This window comes from Coturnix japonica, chromosome 4 (assembly GCF_054131305.1).
Source record: "Coturnix japonica strain WE chromosome 4, WE-NBRP24, whole genome shotgun sequence".
In the NCBI taxonomy this organism is placed as follows: domain Eukaryota; kingdom Metazoa; phylum Chordata; class Aves; order Galliformes; family Phasianidae; genus Coturnix; species Coturnix japonica.
In genome coordinates this window covers 70,492,319-70,513,149 of record NC_140666.1, presented here as the reverse complement: position 1 = coordinate 70,513,149, position 20,831 = coordinate 70,492,319, and the positions used below count along the sequence as shown (strand labels likewise).

Genomic DNA, 20,831 nt, shown 5'->3' with positions numbered 1-20,831 from the left:
CACGAGGGGTTGACACTGGTATACAAACTGTTCTAATAAAAAAAGAAAGAAAAGAAATACACTGACAAGAAAGGAAGCTCTGTACCGAGAGCTGTGGCTCATCTATTCCAGCAACTCACTTCCAGCTTTCAGAGACAGGCCTCAAAACACCCACAGTGAAGGGTAAATGAATTGCAGAACGATATGAGTTGGAAGGGACCCTTAATGGCCATCTAGTCCAACTCTGCTGCAATGAACAGGAATATCTACAGCTAGATCAGGTTGATCAGAGCCCTGTCCAGCCTGGCCTTAAATGTCTTAGAATATCTCAGAAATGCCAGTGTTCATAAAATATAGATATTGGGCCTTGCATTGTATGCTGGAACAGAAAAATGATAAGCCTTTATTACACAATGAGGAACTGTTTCACATTAGTTCAGGTTCGTATAGTTTACAGTATTAAACAACTATACCTCAACAGTGCCATGACATGAAATGTCATTGTGCTCACTTTACGAAGATAGACACTGCTTCTGTCCTTGTCATATAAACATACATGTGTATGCATATGTATTTACATACATTTTTTGCCAAGTACTGTGATGTGACTGAATTATTTCTTTTAAACAAATCAGCCAGAGATGTGGAGGAAACAACACAATTATTTATTGCAATGATAAACTACCAGAAAAACCTAAATTGAAGTGACCTTGAAGTATAAATGTACAAAACTAACAGCAGAGGAAAACCATTAACCCAGAGACTGAAAACAATGTCATTTATGCAACATTTAACCATAATATAATAAATTCACTTGTGCATGAATGAACACTTGGAAAGAAATCCTGTGAAACAGCTGGGTGCATTCAGGGGTAAGAAAAATATCACCTGGCTGAGTACCAGTTATTTACTACAAAAATTATCCACTAACAAAAAAAAACCCAAAAAAACATGGGAAAATATGCTTGTGTATGTTCTGAGATAAAACAGGGAGTTAATTTAATCACCAGCTGATTAATGCAGCTGTACAGGAGGAAGCCATTTCACAGGTGTTCACACTGAAACATTAGTTGCTGAACTGGCCAATGAAGGAAACAAAAGTCAGCTGTGCAAACCTACATGAAATAAATGCAACCTTGTCCCACCTACAACTAATTTGCAAACATACCTCAAGATCACACAGGACTAACCTTCTCACAGGCTGTGACTTTCTACCAGCAGAGACTGGAAAACCAATCTAGCTTGCCCTCTTCCGTAACAGGTGAAAGCATTCACCGTGCAGGTGGAAGGTAATGACCCATCACAAGAGACAGAGCACAAGGAAGGTGGAAGTAAAAGCCAATGTACAAAATCTGACAGGATAGACGAATGCTGTGCAGCATCAGAGACATACTACAGGAGACCATTTTTCTTTATTTGAATATAGAATCATGGGTAGTAAAAGACCCATAGTGAAAGTAATAACTGCAAACTACTGCACAAAAGCACGTCCAACAGAATTAGAAGCCAAAAGCACATATATGCTGTAAGAAACAGGAACACATTCTTATATTGTTTTCAGTCCCTCTTTTCAGCAAAGAAGGGCTCTTTTCACATTGTGGTGGCTGAATGACCAAGTGAGACCATTTGCGTGTAAGACTCAACAATGCTTCTAAGCACTTGATCCAAATTATCTAAATAGGTTAGGAAATAAAATACTTGTACTGTACAAAGATAAAGATGAGAGATCTCACTTTTCTCCTTTCAGAAAGTAGTTACTTCTCATTTACCTCTCTCAGTTCTTAGGACTGTTTTATATCTGTTCTACCTACAACTCAAAAGAAAAGAGCTACCATCCAAATGCAGGATTTGATCCAGACTTTGATTATCTGCCTCTCTTAGGAGTGTATTTCCACACTGAAAAGTTAATTGAGAAGGAGCGTTTGGTGTCCAGGCACATAAAGAAAAGACATAAGAAGGGAAAGGAAGGTATGTTGAACTAATGAATGAAGGCAAACAAAGATAAACAAGCATTCTCCATGAAACAGCACAACAGTAAGAACACATACCCTGAATATTTTTATGACATTTATTGCCTGTAGTGGATTCAATGTGCAAATTTAGGCTGCTCAGGTTTAACAAAAATACACCCAAAAGACAAATTTTCTTCTCACTTCACTCTAAAGCACAACTGAGAGTACAACCAACCTCATAATTCACAGTAATGACAGCCACCAGGTAGCCTCTCCCAAGCATTCATGCTTCTTGCAGTGATGCTATCGCAGACATAAGAGCAGCTAAAACACAAGTCACTAGGACGAATAGTAATAAATCAGAAAAGCCTGTCTAATTTGGGGAACGTTACTCAACAAGGAGTGAAAAACAGCCAGAAGCTGGTCATTTGGTGCAATCTTTCCTCGCAGTATGCAACGGGTTGTCATGCCAACCCAGTCCTCTTCATCAAAGTGCTGAACCAGTTGCTTGCATTTTGGGAACTCAGAAGATTTCCAAATAGGTTCCATAAAAAAGTGCTGAAATGCAGGATTTACAGGCATGCCTGCAATCAGGCACAGTCTGTGCCAAGATGAACCTCCATTTTGACCAATGGCAGCATAAACCATAATTAGAAAAGCCCAACAACTTAAAAATCCTAAGGAAGCTCCAGATTAAGCACCTGTGCTATTATTTCCTTCTTTAAAATATGGTGTGGTCTTTATCCTGCTATATGAGTTTCAACAGGGACTTCAAGCAGAGATGACTAATCTCAAGGAAAACAGGAAAGCAGATTAGTCAACATTAAAGGAAGAAAATCAAAACACAAAACATTCAACTAATTTGTTTCCATGGCCTGATATCTTCTCCCTTTCAACTACCAAAAGCCAAGCTGCTGATACAAGAACTGAACAACTAGCACAGTAACACAAGAAAACCAAGAGCCTTGGGAGAAGAAAGCTTTGGTGTCCCTTTAATATTGGTTGGTGGTGGTGCTGGTGAACATCCAGGACAGCACTGCCTGTTCAGTGTAAGAGGAACAATTCTCGAACAATACAGTCTGCAGACCAGAGGGGAAGCTATAAGAAACTAGCCCTCCCTTCCAACTCTTGTGATTCTGTGACTCATAGCAGCCCATGTGGTGCTATATTTAAGGTCTGCATCCAGCACAGTGCTGGTAACATACCTATGCTTCAGCAGTTGCTGAACAGCGCTTGTACAGGATCTTCACAGCCTTCTCTGCTTCTCTTGGTTGAGGGCAGCTAGATACTGGCTAGGCATTGGTCTGCTAGGGGGGAGGTGGCAAGTCAATGCTTTTGCATCACATTGCTTTTCTCTTAACTTAGTTAACTATCTTTATCTTGACTCTCCTGCATTTTGCCTTTGAGTCTCTTCCCCATCTCGCTAGGGGGCAAACTAGCATCTTACCTTGGAAGATTTCTTCTACATTCTGCAGGAGATCAGAATAATTTGTTTTAGAATTTTGTTTTTTTTATAGAATAATTTTGTTTTAGAAAGTTACTTCTGCTAGCAAATTTTTGTTGCATGTGACCAGCATTATTTATTTCTTGCTTAATTGAAGTACTAGTTCTTTCCAGCAGGTGGCAAAAGCCTTTAATTAAAGATAACAATTGTTGAACACAGCTGTATAATATGCTCTAAAGCCATGGTGAGTGTGCATGGTGCAGTACCCTTGAGGCATTCTTCACCACAAATTCATCCAGATCAGTATTATTTTCTTCATCAACAAGTCAGTAGAAGTGGTCTGCTAAATTACCTTTCCGGTCTAAAGTGATCCAGCACCATTTTGCATCTGCTTTTTGCATAGTACCTCTTTTTCCTTTGACATTTGCCATAGGGAGCAAGACTGAAGCACATGCTCTTTAACTACTTTGTATTGTTTTAGAAGGGTTTTTTGTCTGATCTAATGATGGAAAATGGATGAGCCATCAGAGCAGAGACTGCAGGACTCATGCAGCAGGCTGCACATGCACTGCTGCAGCATACTCCGTGTGCACAGGAAAATCAATTTGCACAAGAGCCCAGCCTTCCCAATGCAAATCCCTCCCAGCCTGAGTCCTATCCCAGAAAATTCATCAGTCTTTGCAACAGCTGCCAACTATTTGGAAGAAAAGCACAGAAAAATCAGTCTGGTGTCTCCTCTGAATTTAAGTATTTCTGTACTAAAATACAGAGCCTGACTCTGTCTGATCAATGCAAATTGATATGTAAGCCTCTCAGAGAAGGGACTGTTAACTACTTCATTTGGTGGCAATGAGCAAAAATAATCCAGAACAATCAAACCAAACAGCAAGACTCAGCCTATAAATGCTGACATGAAACTCAGATGCTTCTGATATGAAGATGCCTTCAGAGCAGAGGGAAGCTGTGTCAGAGGGCCTCTGTGTTGCCAGCATCACTTTCTGCAGCAGTGTTGCAGGGCTTCAGGCAGCGCCCATGTGCAGCACAGAGCTGTGCTAGCACCTCAGCAGCCTTGATTCTCCACACAGGAACCAATGCACCAGGAAGCTTCATGTCCAGGTAAAGCCTGTTTTACAAGAACCAGGCATTACTGAGTTCATCACCTCCTGATCCACAACTCACCGCTTGACTTGCACTGGATGAAGACGTGAGGGGTCCTGGAGTCTCCCTCAGACCTTCAGCTCTCCGCTGGTGCTACTGACCCAGACACACATCATGAAGGACAGATCTGGGGGGTTGGACTCAATGATCTCTAAAGGTCCCTTACAACCCCTACAATTCTGTGATCTTATTCCCTTACCATACACCTGCCGTCAGGTACTGAAATGATGGAGTACACTGTGCTGCCATCAGTAACAGATTTATTCCACTGGAGGAATATAAGAGCCTCGATAGTTTAAATTAGCTAGCATTAGTGAATCTGTTTAATCTGAATGACAGAAATAGTAAGATAGAGTGTGGAAGAAGGAGTCCAATAGAGTCAGCATTTTCTTTTCCCTTCAGGATACAAACTTTTGTAAAAAAAAAACAAACAACTGCATAAGAAGTGAGGTACCAGGAAGCTGATAATTTTCTTAACGTGAACTATGATGAAGCCTACCAAATTCAGGAGGGAACAACATAGAGAATCAAAGGCAAGACTGCATTTCTCTGGAGAATGTATTGCATAAATACACAGATACAGCCTGAAGATTTAAAGAAGTTCTCATAAGTGGGTTTTGTGCATGTGGTTGGCTAATTAAGAGCCAGTGAAGTTGGCTAGTGGCAGAGACATACAATTCCAACGATAGCTTGGCCGAAACTGCTCTTCTTTGACGGTTTCATTCACAGCACTGTGCAAATGTACTAAAAAAAAAATCTTCTGAATTTAATGATTCAATGAAAACAGAACATAAAATTGAATTACAACTGAGTTACTCTCTGAAATTAAATCTTTCACTTGGAGAATAAGTAAAAACTCCAAGAAGAGCTGTTTCCTATCTCCTGCACAAGCCCTGCACGTCCCTCAAACAGTGCAGATGCGTGGTGCAGTGTGGCAGCTGTTCTAAAACACCACAAAACCAGTGGATTTATCCACACAGCAGGAGGATTTGGAACCCAATTGTAAACACAGTGGGACACGGGAAGGAAAAGAGGTGTGAGGTGTATGAATCTGCTTGCCCAGAGCCATGGCCAAGCTCCCCAAACCCAAGTATAAGATAAGGGCACAAGGACAGACCGGTCATTGTCCCTCCCAGCAAGTTGAAGCACTGGGTCCCCTTCTGTCCCACACCGAACTCTGCTCTTCACACTTAGTCCTCCCTTCGACAGCAAAAAAAGAAAGTATTCCTACCACATCCTACTCAATTTAGTGCCATCATTAACAGGATTTTAATGATCTATATACTGCATTGCTTTGTAACTTTAAGGCCATAGTCAAGCGTGGTAGAGAACAACCTAAAGGGTTCCTTTTTTCAACACATCATCCAGAAACCCAATGTTTCCACATCTCCTAATTTACTTTATGCATCCACTGTTCCAAAGAAAAGTCAGTAGAAGTTATGACTAAAATCCTCTCTTAGAATTAGAGGCATATGAACACAAAATAATGCACGAGCACAGGAAGCAATGCATTACAGATCTCATGGCCTACAGCTCATCTAAAACAAAGACGTTCTGGAAAAGCTCACACAAACCAGAAGCTAAGGCTCTGCTGAAGCTTCTAAACTCACCTGTTTCCAATTATTCCAGCTTTGAGACTTTTTTTTTCCCCCTCCTAAGCAATCTTGCTTCAGGTGAACTGAGTCTTATTGGGAGATTGTTCAGCCTGGAAAAGAGGCTCAGGGGAGATCTTATCACTCTCTACAACTGCGTGAAAGGAGGTTGTGGTGATGTGGAGGTCAAACTTTTCTCCCAGATAGCAACAATAGGATGAGAAGTAATGGCCTCAAGTTGTTTCAGAGGAGGTTCAGGTTGGATATTAGGAAATATTTCTTCTCAGGAAGAATGGCAATGAATTGAAACACATTGGCCAGGGAGGTGGTAGAGTCACTGTCCTTTGAGGTGCTTAAAAAACATGGATGATTTGACACTGGGGGACATGGGTTAGTAGGCATAGTTGAACTAAATGATCTTAGAGGTCATAATAGAAGCATAGAATGGCCTGGGTTGAAAAGGACCATAACAATCATCTAGTTTCAACCCCCCTGCCATATGCAGGGCCACCAACCACTAGACTAGGCTGCCCAGAGCCACATCCAGCCTGGCCTTGAATGCCTCCAGGGATGGGGCATCCACAACCTCTATGGGCAACCAGTGCGTCACCACCCTCTGTGTGAAAAACTTTCTCCTAATCTCTAACCTAAACCTCCCATCTCAGTTTAAAACCATTTCCCCTTGTCTTGTCACCATCCACCCTTGTAAACAGCCATTTCCCCTCCTGTTTAAACGCTCGCTTCAAGTACTGGAAGACCGCAATGAGGTCTCCCCGGAGCTTTCTCTTCTCTAAACTAAATAAGCCCAGTTCCCTCAACCTTTCCTCACAGGAAAGGTGCTCCAGCCCTCTCGTCATGGCAAACTGAACTTAATAAACATTAGCCAGAAACAAACCTAACACCTTTTAGCTGGAGCTAATTCTTCAGTTCTGCGGCATCACAACAGAATCTCACTTGCAATCTGCACCCCCTGCTTTTTTATTTGATGTCAAGTATATTATCCAAACAGCTACTTGCTTTGAAAAATTCTGCACAAGCTCTCCCTAAAGTTGTATATGCCAGGAGCATAAGAACAAAAGTTTTCTTTATTGTGAAACCTGAATCTCCCTCAAATCAAACAATTTCTTCGCAGGAATGTAAATCTGACAACATACAGTAAAAACAATACACAAAACTCTCCAGGACATGACATACCTCGGGCCATCCAGACTGATTAATGTTATGGAAAAAACACAGCTAATTGTCATGACAAGATGTTACAAACACTGTAATGTTTTCTAATGCACAGCTTTCAGTTTCCCGACCACACACATTTCCATGTCCTGTTTTTTATTAATTTCTTAAAGTTCCTTCACTCTTTCTCTTCTGTTCTGCTACTGAAAATGCTCATACACACTGACAGGCAATCAATTACTTTCTGCTACTCTGGAAGGAACAAAGTCATTGAGAACCCTGAAAATAACAGCTCAACTGTACGTCAGAAACTAAGATCAAGACAGAACTCCTTATGTCTGCTGCTTTAACATGCATTGGCACTACCATGGGACTAGTGCATGCATGTCCACTCACCCTATTATTAACATGGACATAGCTGAACTAAAAGAAGCATAAAAACAGATAACACAAATATAAAAGTGCTTCTCTGGAAGGAGCCATTGAGTGTGGTAGAGCCTGGAGAAAGAGTGAAAAGGGAAGGATGGATGAATGTCACCAATCTGTAGTCACAAAGGGTGCGAAGAACGCGAGGATGGAAAGGAAATGAACAGCCACTGTTATTTACTGCTTCCTACAGCAGTAAAGCAAAGGGCACCTAACAAAATTATCAGAGAGCAATTTTATAACAAAGGGAAGTACTCCTTCATGCATCACATAATTAAATTGTGGAACTCATAGTCACAGGATATTGTGGATGCCAGAAGTACAAATGAGATCGAAAATGATTAAATAAATTAATGTTAGAAAAGTTTATCTATAGCAATTAAAAGATAATGTGAACGACATACCAGGTCTGAAAGCCCAAAACTACCAACTGCTGAAAGAGAAATGATGTAAGGGGGAGAAGCACTCGCTGTACTCTGGATCTGGTTTTGGTCTTGTTTTTAATTTACTTCTATTCCACCCATATGTTTTTGCTACTGACTCCTGTCAGAAGCAATCCATTAAAGAAAAGCCATCTTTACAAGCTGATGAACTACCCAGTAAGGTACAAAACCGAACTTCAGTTCCTGTAGCCCAGTTGGAAGCCTGAACTTTGAGTCAGGACAGTGTTTGCACTGGAAATGGTGAACAGTAACAATGCAGTTACGAGACTGAATATCATTATCCCTCTATATTTTTTTAACCTTCTGTTTTCTATTAGCACTTATTTAAAAGGATGACGTTACTACTTTTACACTAAATTGTACAGAACAGTTTAATAGATGGACATTTTTGCACAGGCAAGTATATTTACCTGGTTTAAATACATTGATGAAAAAGAAAAAGACTGTCAGAAATGCCTGGAAGACCAGGCACTATGAGCAGATCTGATCCAGTGATTATTGTAGAGCCCACTGCTTGAGAAACACATTAAAGTGTTTTGGTGGAGAGGGGAAGATTAACTTCTCCTATGGCTACAAAAAAAAGCTGAGAGAATTAAATAAGAATACTACCTTAATGCTAAAAGATGCACAATGACCTAAATGGATTCTTGTTTCTGAAGACACATACTTTTCAGACTACTGCTTGGGGACAGGGTGTATTTCTTTCAAGGGAAACATTACAGCTCTGTTTTCATTTTGGTTTCTTGGTGTAAATGGTAACAACCATTCTTATTCTCCAGCACTAACAAACAGCCTTTATAAATGCAAGATACCTATAAGCATTATTTTGTAATTAAAAAGAGGATATAAGCTAAATGTGCTGTTAATAAGAATGCTCAATGTAAGCTCTCATCTACAGTAAAGCTGTATGCCTGAGTAGAACCAGAGATTACCATTACTAGTCTGTTTTTGGTGTGTTCTGCAGGGAGTGCAGCTTTTAAAGCAGTGGTAGATAGTCATCTTTAAAAAAAAAAATACTGGTAAATAATTATTATACCAAAGTAAATGAGATTTGGAAGTTGGTCAAACGTAGCCTCTCAATCTACTGGCAGAGAGACTTCAGAAAGGGCCCTCTGCACCATTCCTTGGAAACCACTACTCTTTTTGAGTCCCAGGTCATCTATTCATTTGGGATTGTTGTAGCTGAAGCTTGTCACAGATGAAGAATTGCTCCCAGGTTAGGAGCACATCAACACCCAGGAACAGGCAGCTTTCCTCTGGGAAGCATTAAGCATGGTGAACTGTGCTCCAATGCTCTCTGGAACAGCCCCTTGAAACTAAAACCTTGTGAAGCTGAAGTGGACACATGTCACAGAGGAACAGAGAATAGGGCAACTACCTGTTCCCTATGCAGTCAGCTGGGATTGTTTAGCCTGGAGAAGAGGAGGCTCAGGGGAGACCTCATTACACTCTACCACTTCCTGAAGGGAGGTTGTGATGAGGAGGGGCTTGGCCTCTTCTGCCAGGCAACAAACAGGACCCAAGGAAATGGTCACAAGTTGTATCAGAGGAGGTTTAGACTGGACATAAGAAGGAACTTTATCACTCAGAGAGTGGTCAGGCACTGGAATGGCTGCCCAGGGAGGTGGTGGATTTATGTATTCTTCCTGTTCTTCATGTACCTTTGTTAACAAAGCGTTGGTTAAGTCTGAGTGCAGTTAACCAAGGGAAATCTGTATAGTCAGGAGACTAAAACGTTCCTAGGTTTATATGCTGACAGGATCCGGGGGGGGGGGGGGGGGAAAGAAAAAAAGAAAAAAAAATCAGGAAACTCATTATCTCATTATTCTGGTTTAGTTAAGCATGAAGGAAAACAAGGCAATTTAACACAAAATATTACCTTGAAAACCTGCTATGGTTACAGTGTGTGATAATTTATGTTGGCTTGCCCACAGAGAAAGAATGAAAAGCATTGTAATTTTTGTTTTATTACTTTTCTAAATGCAAAATCCAACACAGATCACTCTTTCTTACTACTCCTTTGGAGTGAATGCAGCTGAAAACAGAAAGTTGTGCTTAGTAATTTTTTTGTGTGGATCAAAGATCATTCTTCTGACCAAGTTCAGCTGATTGATTTAGGACTGGCAAAACTGGTGTTCATTAAAAATGAACAGAAACATGTCCAAGATACTAGTCAACACTCGTTGAGAGATACCAATCAATTACGGGCTGTAAAACACCTCACCTTTCTAAGCCCCAAACATCACTCTGTGTACCATAAGTTACGTTACCTTGAACTGCAGGGAATGCGCAGAGGTGCTGCTCTTATCTAGACAGATCCCCCCCTGACCCTGGGCTGCATTAAATAAAGCAGCCCCATGGGAGATATTTGTGACGTGTAAAGGAAAAAACAGAAGTCCAGTTCATCATGGATTATAACGCTATGTAAAAACCTAGAAGTCCTACAGAACACAAGTCCAAAACATCACTTGTCAAATCACTACTTAAATGACAAGCAGCTTTAGACACCTCTACAGTACTTATCCTGCAGCTTAAGCTTTGTCAGGTATCAGCTGATGTCATGTTGAATTTTTGTTAACAAATAACTGTATTCAACACCTAGAGCTAAGAGACATTATAATCCAGAGCTTTGATAAAGTAAAAGAGAAGAGAAAGTGTTACTTACAGTTACCAGATGCTCCCATACAGTTCAACACGTACTTATCTGCTACCAGCATCCTTAAAGTTTGCTCTGTACATGTCCCAACAGCTTCACATTCTCCCTCTGCGTAGCACCTCCAAATCAGTCTCCAGCTCAAACAGGGAAAATACACCGCTAAGCTTAACCAGACACTTACTTAATTAGTCTAACAAGGAACAGTGCTTTGGGTGGGAGAAAAGCAAAGCCACCTCATTCAACTGAAGATAGAAATAACAGAGGAAACACCCCATGTTGATGGTATAAACGACTGCGTTTTTTAGTAAGCCAGGAAAACCTGTGAGAGGCTGCAACAGAGGAACTGCAGCAGTGTGTGCATTCAGGGTACTCTCTACTGAATTGATTCCAGCTCGCAAGACAGTGATGTATTTTCTGACCAACTCTGCTCAGGAGACAAGCTTTTGAAACAGTACTTTCAGCCCACAAGCACTCAGATATCAATCACATCAAGATTTAATCAGCTCAACTTTGGACCAGAACAGCCCCTCACCCTGCAAACCAACCCTAGTCATAAATTTATGGTGGGTTTGGTTTTTTTTTTCCTTAGTTGCCTGTATGAACGTGAAAAGAAAAGCTTTAGAAAAACATATGGCAAAGATCCACTCGTTGAGGACAAAATTCCTCTTAAGGCTGATAACCTCCAACTCCCTGAAGGTGCACTGCAGCAATGGTAGAAATTGATTTAGTGAAAAGCTTCTATTAGCGAGAGCACTGCTCTCATCAGAAAGTCCCTCCCCTTGTTATAATCAATAATTTAAGCAAAGCCAAGAATCGTATCAGCCAAAATGACCAGGGCAACTGACTTTCTTTTTCTTGCCGAGTAAAGGTAAAATTAAATTAAAGTCTCAGTGGGAATACATTCTAATTTAAAAACAAATCAGGGCAATCTGAGTTGTGCGTTTATTTTGAGAAGGGGAAGAGAGAAGGGCTCTTTTGTTCCTTACTGAAAACTTTTCAGGTTCACAGAAAGGCCAAAATCCACTTCTAAAACACGAAAGCAGCTATAGCCTTAGATTCAGAGAATCTTAACCTGCAATGCTCACCTATACACAAACAAGAAACAAATGAGCTCCAGAGGTTTACAACCCTTACTTCAGGTACAGTAGCAGTGTCACTACAGTATGTTAGTGTACTGCAGCCATATCTGAATTAATAATTGAATACGAGTTTAATTTTTAAATTTATCCCTGTACAATCTCAACTGAAAAGCTACTGAGAAAATAGGAAGATGAGTTTAGTTAAATTATGACACTGATCAAAGTAGTTTCATTAAGACCATTTCTGGAATAATTCTGTGACTGTGTACTATATACTGAGTAATAAATTAGTCCAGGATATGAAACGATATAGGCATAACACTAACAACATAATAAATAGTGGTTAAAAACTATCCCAGTAACATAATATCATATACAAATGGATTTAAGTTCCAAATGCCCCAGAGTCAGAAGGCAGACAGCAAAAATACATGCCTGAGATGTGGGGCTGTTATCCCCCGCAGCTTGAGGATTTCCCATCTCTGAAGTATCAAGGATAGATCTACCGTGCAAAAAGAAGGACATACTCTGCTAGGGTTTCAAAATCCAGATCTCAGATAGTACAGGAAGCCTATTTAATGTAATTAAACTCTCTGTCTCTTAGCTTGAGTTCTGTGGCAGCCTGGTATTGGATATTTACAGCCGAATGTTTAACACCCAAGGGGTTCGCACATCTTGCTATCAAGCAATTGAGTCTTAATTGCAAATGTGTGTGCTTTCATGGGATTGTGTGAAAAAGGCTTCATGTCCCTTACGGCAGGGACCAAATACCAATTTTAAGCAAGGGCTGAGTTTGAAGCAAGTTCTCTGCAGCATACCAAGTCCCATCATACAAATCCTCTCCCGGTCTTAATCTGCCCACCTCATTCTGCAACAGCAGCACCAAACCCAAGGCTACCTGCAGCACCAGTTAGTCCAGTTTGTGGCACATGCTGTAGGTTTCTGTGAATTTAATGTCACAGTAGCACAGTTATGACTCAAAGAATTAATTCAGCCAATCATTAGTTAAAGCTGACTTAAATTTCAGTCACTTCAAGCTGAGCTGTGTGAGAGGTAAACACAACGAGGCAGGCATTGCTTCCGAGTTGGGAGACTCATGAAATTATACCTGCCCCCTGCACTGCAGCACTCCTGAACCTGAATCACTACTGCTGCACGGCAATACTATTCCTCTATCACATTTGCTGTATCACAGAAGTCAAACAAACACCCAGACAGATCTGGTGTGCCTGGTCAGCATGCAGAACCCAAACTGCCTACATTTTTCTGCTGCCAGCTACACTCAAACATTCAGCTTGCCCCAAGGAACAGCAGTCCACAGGCTGAGTCCTTCCAAAGGTAACAACAGGCTTCCCCTCCCTCCCCTATAGATTTTTACACTCATTTCTAAAGCATCAATCAAGTAGATTAAAACTTGGCTTGAGTTCTATGCACCATTAAAAAGTGCTGAGACAGAGATTTGCTGGATCAATTTTGGTCATAATTTGTGACCACTTTCACAACTTTACGAATTGAAAACTTTTCCCCCCCAAGGAGGACCTGTCAGTCTGCTCTCAGATACAGGCAGATTTTCTTCTGTGCATCTTTCTTAACATCCCTCTGAAAGGGCCATAAGGATCCTGACTTTTCCCATTACCTTTTCTGATTTCCCTTCCTTAGCTTGGTCATGTGTCTGTCTGAAACCCAACCCTTTCCATGGTCTCAAAGGAGACCTGGAAAAGAAATGCAACCCTCGGCACAGTAGAGCTTCAGCAAGAAGATGCATTCATACCATAGGAGGACACACAGGTTCTGGAATTACACCTTTGCATTCGTGAAACAACAGAAGCTTGAAAAGCTTCCAAAAATAGTTGATCAGGTAAAGTATGAGACATTAAGCAGTTCACCTTTTCTGAAACTCAAGTTTTCCCTATAGACACTTAGAACAGTCTTCTGTATTGTTGAAAGACACAATGAGCCCCGTTTGAAAAGCATGTTAAACTATTCCTCAACATTAGAAAACAATGTAAACTATACTACAGAGACACTGTGCTACTTCTAGTGCTCTGAAGATCTTGCAGACTACTCTATAGCCTTCACTTCCCTGGCAGTGCAATGCCAGCATTCATTTTCCTGTGTTGTCCCACCTTAAGCTCGAGCTACACGAGCAATAGTTCATGCCACAACATTAACTCAATTTATACATCTATATTTATTAGCCGTCCAAATTCAAAAGGGTGCTCATCACCCATTTTATCACAGAAACCTTGGGTTTCAAACCAGAGTGGTTATGTGAGCGCTGAAGCCAAGGATTCAGCTACTGCACTGAGAAGGGAAGACTGACCACAACATCCAAGAGAAGCAAGTGGCTTCTGTGCCACCAGCAGCAGCAGTCTGTACCCAGGAAATCACCTCTCAAGTTCAGTTTACCCTCTACCAATAGACCCTGGATGCTGGTCATTACTTTAAACACTGTATAAATAACCACATGGCACTATAGGTATTTTTTTCTCTTAAACTGACTTGGCTTCTCTTAAAAATCCTCTCACAGGAATAGCTCAGAGGAATAGAAACATATAAACATGCACCTCCCATATAGAGTGATACCTGCATCAATACTCATATGCAGCAACAGTCACCTTTATTATTTTGCAAGCAAATGGTCAGGTCTGAGACTATAAAACCTGCATTGTTCTCAATATTTGGCTATCAGCAACAGGCAGGATCAAAACAAAACAAGGACTGCCCGCTATTAAATTTGTGGGCCATTAGGATGCATAGCGGGTATGAACCAAAACCTCTTATTCCTTAAAGTCAGATGCTTACCTAGAATCCTACAATTGTTCAAATGATAGTATATTTTGTCCCCAGTATTACAGGACTTGTGCTTATCCACAGCATAATTGACTGTATTTCTATTACCATAAATCATTTTCAACACTCAGGAGCACAGAAAACATGTTCTGTAGTAAATAACATCCTTGTTGTCTCTATCAGATAGGTACTGCAAAGGAAAACTGAAGCTTTTAAAAGACATTCATTTTAATTTTGTCCAAGATGCAGGTTAAAATCAGGGGCAGGACTCACCCTTGGTATAAATCTTTCTGACTAGTTCCTAATTTGCTGCAATTTTTATTGTATTAGAGGGCTGTTCTATCCATACACACAGGCTCCATTTGCAAGATCCCAACTCTCCCTCCCCAAGGGCCTGTCTCATTGCTGCCATTTCTGTGCTGAGCTGAACTTGTTTATTTGTAACCAGCCATTAAACTGACATCCTGGATTTGTTGAGAGAGCAGCAGCAGGCGAGCATTTGCTCAAAGGCAGTCACATTCAGCAGCAGTGCTGCCTGAAAGGAGGAGAATTGCCCTTTTGACTCCCCCTCTTTGATTGATATCCTCATCTAGGGATATGAATCCATCCACCAAGGGCCTTCCTCCTTGCTATGGGAAGGTTAAATTGGTTGCCTCATTTTTTACTCCCCACTCAGAAAAAGACTCCAGTCTTTCAAAAGCACCTTTCCATTAGATCACAAATAAGTTTCCCATCTTGAACAGTAACGTGTTCCTAGAGCACACAGAGCTTAAGAATCAATTCTTCAGGGTCTTTAAGTAACATACTTCCAAAAACAAAGCAAGCAAACCCTCTACCACTCAGTTATCCAGGATCTGAATAATGAGTTGTGTTAGCAGTGGGAAGGGGAAGATAAAGCAATTTAAAAGACCTGAAAGCAGCATATTGCAATTTTCAGCTGTGTGCTGTGAGGTAAATGGTATTTCTGTCATACTCCTATGTATGCAAGAGTGCTAAACGCAATCTCTGGACTGAACATTAATAATTCTCCATGCATCTGCTGCACTGTACTGTTTAACAGATTAACTGTTCTTGAAACTCTAACTTTTTTTTTCCTTCCCAGAAGCCATATAACTAAAGCTGTCTGTTTTTGCAGTTTTTTTATCCTGGATGCTGTTCTCCCTTTGGCTGCTGAAGCACAAGGACTGAAGACCATCCATGATGCTCTCCTTCTGCCCAGGCACAGTGGTAGCAAGAAGCCCGGTGGTACCCATCCTATGAAGCCCAAGTGCAACTGAAAGACCCTAAACAGCTCAGAAAATCCTCTTTTCCAAGTGCCAAAAGAACTCAGATGTCACACTGGTAACATACAGCTTGGAAGGAAGAAATTAAGCACGTTAATTAAGAGTAAAAGAGACAAAACTTGTACTAGCTCATCCTGGGTGACCCTTATTTAATTAAGTTACTTGGAATTATGCTAATTTAATTTTCACTGAACATAAATTTTCTATCCACATTTTCCCATTGTCAAGCCTTGGGCAAGCGCATAGACAGAGCTAACAAACTCAGCACTGTTATCTAAAACCAGATGTTTTCTCCAGAAAATGTTATCAGTGATGGCGTGCCCACCATATATCTTGAGAAGTAATATTAACAGCAATCTCAGTAAACTGAAAACATGTTCAGTTTTCACAGGAAGAGATGACTATACAAAAAATTCTATAGCAGCAAAGGTTTGTTACATGTCAAAAAGGATTGAAAGATCCTTATGCCATGCAGCAGTAGGGACATCTTGCTGTGACTGAACTCCCACACTAAAACCCAAGCTCACTGTTGTTACAATCACACCCAAAGGACATTGTCTCAAATGCTAGACAGGTAAGGAAGCGATGAATTGGATCACTGTAGCCTCCAAACAGTACAAAACTCCTATACGGTAATAATGAAATCACTTTAAATACAAACAACTTAATCACACAGAATCACAGAATTGTAGGGGTTGGAAGGGACCTCTAGAGATCATCGAGTCCAACCCCCCTGCCCAAGCAGGTTCCCTACACCACGTCGCACAGGTAGGCGTCCAGTCCTACTTAACGTAACTTAAGATAAATTTGTTTAGCTCCATATCACCCTCAAGAATTACACCACCTCCCCTCATTTTGACTAAGTAGTATCTTTAAAGATTGGCTTGGATATTAAAAAAAGCCCCAAAGTGATGAAGCCCATTAACCAGGATAAATGAGAACTCTGCAGTTTTAAAAATAATAAAGACATGTTGTAAATCACAGCAGAGCTCATGCAGCAGTCACCATTACTGTCCAAATAATTAATGAGCCCAGACTTTCAAAATATGCCATGATTTCAACTTCTGAATTACTGCATGAAACTGAATCACAAAAAAAAACCACACAAACCCATGAGTTAAATGACCCAAATTAATGTTCTTTCCCTTTGAAACAAAAGCACATCATCAAATAACAGAGGGCTCACAAAGATTTGAATTAGAAAAGTAAAATCTCTACCAAACCTGAAAATATTTGCTCAAAAGCAACTCTTCATACTCACAGAAGATTTTCCTTGCCATATGCAGGCAAACAGCAACAGTTGAGCACCTCTAAATAATTGTGTGCATCTCATTGCACAGACTCACTTTGCGCTGGGGTGATTACTTATAAACCGACAGTGGTGAAGTTTGCATATTACTGGCATTATTGAAGCAGTTTGGAGTTACAGTGAAACTTTGGGTCCCGCAGCTTTTAGGATCCTACCTAAAGCATCTGATGGTGCCTTTTCCAAATCAAACTGCAAGGCACTATGACCAAACAAGAAGGGAGCTGTGTGCTGGCCAAGCAGCATCCACGTTTGGATGCAATCCATGCCCCCATAAATACATAGCAAAACTGCCCTACTCCTTCTTTCTGCCAGCTGGGACGGCTCAGCCCCACATTCCCAACACTAACAGCTACAAGCAGCTGCTGCTGCCTACCTGTTTCGTCAGGAGAACTGGGCGATGCGCTGTCCTGGGACAGTGTGGTCCAGCTGGAGTCCTCATCACTTGGAGCCAGGTTCTGAATCCTGTGCAGCGCGCAGTCTGTTTTGGCTCCTGTTTTGGGATGGTCCTTCTTAGTCTCAGGGCTGGAGGACACCGTGGCAGTTTGGCCATCCTCTGGGCTTGACTGTTTGTTTTGCTTCTGGGGCAGGACTTCCCCATTGACAATAATGGTGGAAGCCTGGCTGTTGCTTTGTGCGGATTTATCTTCCATCGTGGCAAAGCTCTGCTCCAGCTCTCTGGCAGACGTCTCCAGGTCTGCATAGTAATTCAGGAAGCTCTTGGTCCTCCTGGGCTGTGAGGGCAATATTTCACAGCTGGAGGAGTCCTGTGGGATCGGCTCTTTGCCTTCAAACTTCTCAGAAGTCACACTGACGCCGGCTGTGGTGCTGAGGTTCTTGTTGGGATCCTGCTGGCCCTGCTCGGCAGCTTTTCTCAGCTGGTTTTCTCCATTCTTCACCAGCTTCATGTTGGCAGAGCTGCTCCCCAGAAGGGGCTGTGCAGCCGGGTCTGAGAGGCCCATGGCTGTCTGTATGTTAGTCAGCGCATACTTCTTCCTGCATTTGGGAGGAGTGCTGTTCTTGGTCTCGGTGTGCCGGATCTCAGCGTTCAGCAGCTCGTTGTGAGAGGAGCGCAGGCTGAGGGTGTTGGGTGGTGTGGCGGGGCCGTTGCGATTCACCACGTCCGTCGTGCTGCTGCTGGCCATAAACACCGCCAGTGCGTCCACACCGGAATCGACTAGGAAAGAAAGAGAGGCAGAGATGAAACACTTGTGTTATATAGTATTTTGGCTTCTGGTAAAGGGATGCGGCACTTTACATAATGGCTTTATAGAAGGAAAATCACCATAATCTAAGTGGGTAAGAGAACAAAAAAAACAGCTTAGCTTATTAAATAGAGAAAAACAGAGGCAGAGAAAATACAGAGCGATCATCACCGTGAAGCTGAGAAGACAAGCAGAAGGCTTGACCCTGTGTCAGTGAGGTGTTTTTTCATGTCTGAGCTCCTTCACGCCCAGCAAGCTGGGGAAAGGAGAACAGCCCTCAGCAAATGCATCAAAGCCCAGGAGCTGTTCCTGCTCTCAACCCATTCACTACCTCAGGGGTGCAAGAGAGGAAGAACTTCTCTGGTGCCCATCACTAGGAAGCAGAAAATCAGACATTTCTCAAGAGACTGTGTGCAGATGTTGCTCCTCCTTCAGGTACTGTCAGTACAACTGCCTACTCAGCCCTTGCCTCCTCACACCTGAAGTTGTTTCTATTTTTTTTTTCCCCTATAAAGGGAAAGGGCAATGAAAGTTTGAGCATTTCAGGCTCTTAGTGAGGGTATTTATTGGGTCCTTTATGGCAAGAAGGGCTACTCAGAATAGAGTGATTCCTCAGTAACACCATAATTATTTTATATATCTAAAGGCACAGTGATGATGGGTTGATGGTTGGACTAAATGATCTTAAAGGTCTTCTCCAGCCTGTATGATTTTCTACTTTTATGGCACGGAGGAGGGACAAGGAAGATAGAAAGATGAGGAAACAATTGGTGCACCTTGTTTGACACAGCATTCTATTACACAAAACTGTATTTGAGTTTAGGGTGGGGTAGAGTGCTTTGGATCCCCCCATAAAATATCCTGCTCTAATTCAATCAGCTTAAAGAGGGAGAAAAAAAAGAGGCCCACTTCATAGATGAAGTTGACTCACTATTTCTACAGCTTGCAAACTTCATACTTAAGGATACAACACACATCCCAAAAGATGGTACATATATTCCACTGTTAAATAAAACCATTCTTTGCCTATTTGTAGGTCAGTTTCTGATTTTGATCAGCTGGGTACAGTTCACATTTTGGAAAATATAAGTTTCTTCAGTAAATAGATTTTTAGACTTTGTTTTAGACTATGGAGAAATACTTTTTGGTGTAAACCATCATTTGTTCCTTTACTGCCTATTTGTGGCTCCCACTAATCTGCACACTCAAAGAGCACCTCAATTTACTCACACAATAGTAGTGACTGTTTTTGACACTTGACGACCAAGTAAGATGCCAATTAATAAATCACTCCCATCTGCTGCAGCATGAAACACCCTTTCTGTTGCTCCTAATTCTCAGGTATCACCAACTGCTTACACTGCACATAAAAGTATGTCTGAGGCTTATGTAGGAATGAAAAATTATCATTTGAGCTAGCTAATGACAGATCATTCCAGCTGAGCTATGCTGCATCCTTGTACATCTGACACGACAGAATAGACTGCTGTATAGATTTGCAAGAGATTAAACATTTGAGTTATAAAAGAACATCAGCATGAACACACAGAGCGAAAAGGAGCACATCACAATGTTAACAAATGAGTATGCAGTTGCCAGTATTGCCTGCTCTGTATTCAACTGCAAATGCTTCAGAACTGCCCATGCACACCATAACAGCCTGTGTCTAGGTAAAGGTTAAACATCCTATTGTCAATTTCAGTTTTAGCCACAAAAGACTTCTAAAACACAGCCATCATGAAACTTTAAGACATTCTCTAAGAGCATATCTAAAGTACATCAATACACGTGGCTTCCTGCATCTCGCCTTGAAACAATGTAGACTAGCACAAGTAGAAAGTTCACCCCTGATCCAAGATAGTTTTATCAAAGAGCACATTTTAATCTAAGAGCATGGAGAAGCCTATGTTTGTAGATTGGCTGTTATATATTCTTATCCTGAATCAGTTCAAATCTGATATCCTGGAAATCATATAAAGGAATAAATTTTTAAGGTAGAATAATTTTGATCTACTGCATTGATGGAATTGCACAGTACCTACGGTTTGTGCTAGGTGATGTTTTATTTTACATTCCAGGAAACTAAAAGATGTGCTTTTTCCATCAGTAAATACAACAGCCACAATCTGAAACAAGACACATTTATTCTTGTCCTCTGCTACAAGCAATCTGCTGCACAAAATGTTTGCCGCTATTTTCCATCACTGAACAAGTTACTTAAAAAATAATCTTCCTAGATAAAGTTTAAGTATCTGCCTGTCAGTTTATCTTTCATCAGCCTCCTGCAGCCAGCATTTCGCATATAAAAAATATCCTAAATATAAGCTCACCGAGACACTGAA

The 20,831-nt window shown here is 41.2% G+C and overlaps 1 protein-coding gene across 38 annotated transcripts in view; it reads right to left on the bottom strand.

The window, feature by feature from the left end:
* Positions 1-20,831, bottom strand: part of APBB2 (amyloid beta precursor protein binding family B member 2) — a 131,265-nt gene that overhangs the window by 55,049 nt on the left and 55,385 nt on the right. For all 38 annotated transcript variants that reach the window (XM_085545545.1, XM_015862412.3, XM_015862415.3 and 35 more), the window contains one exon: positions 17,661-18,461. In XM_085545545.1, the coding sequence (XP_085401671.1) occupies positions 17,661-18,461 (801 nt within the window). The remainder of the gene's footprint in view (positions 1-17,660; positions 18,462-20,831) is intronic.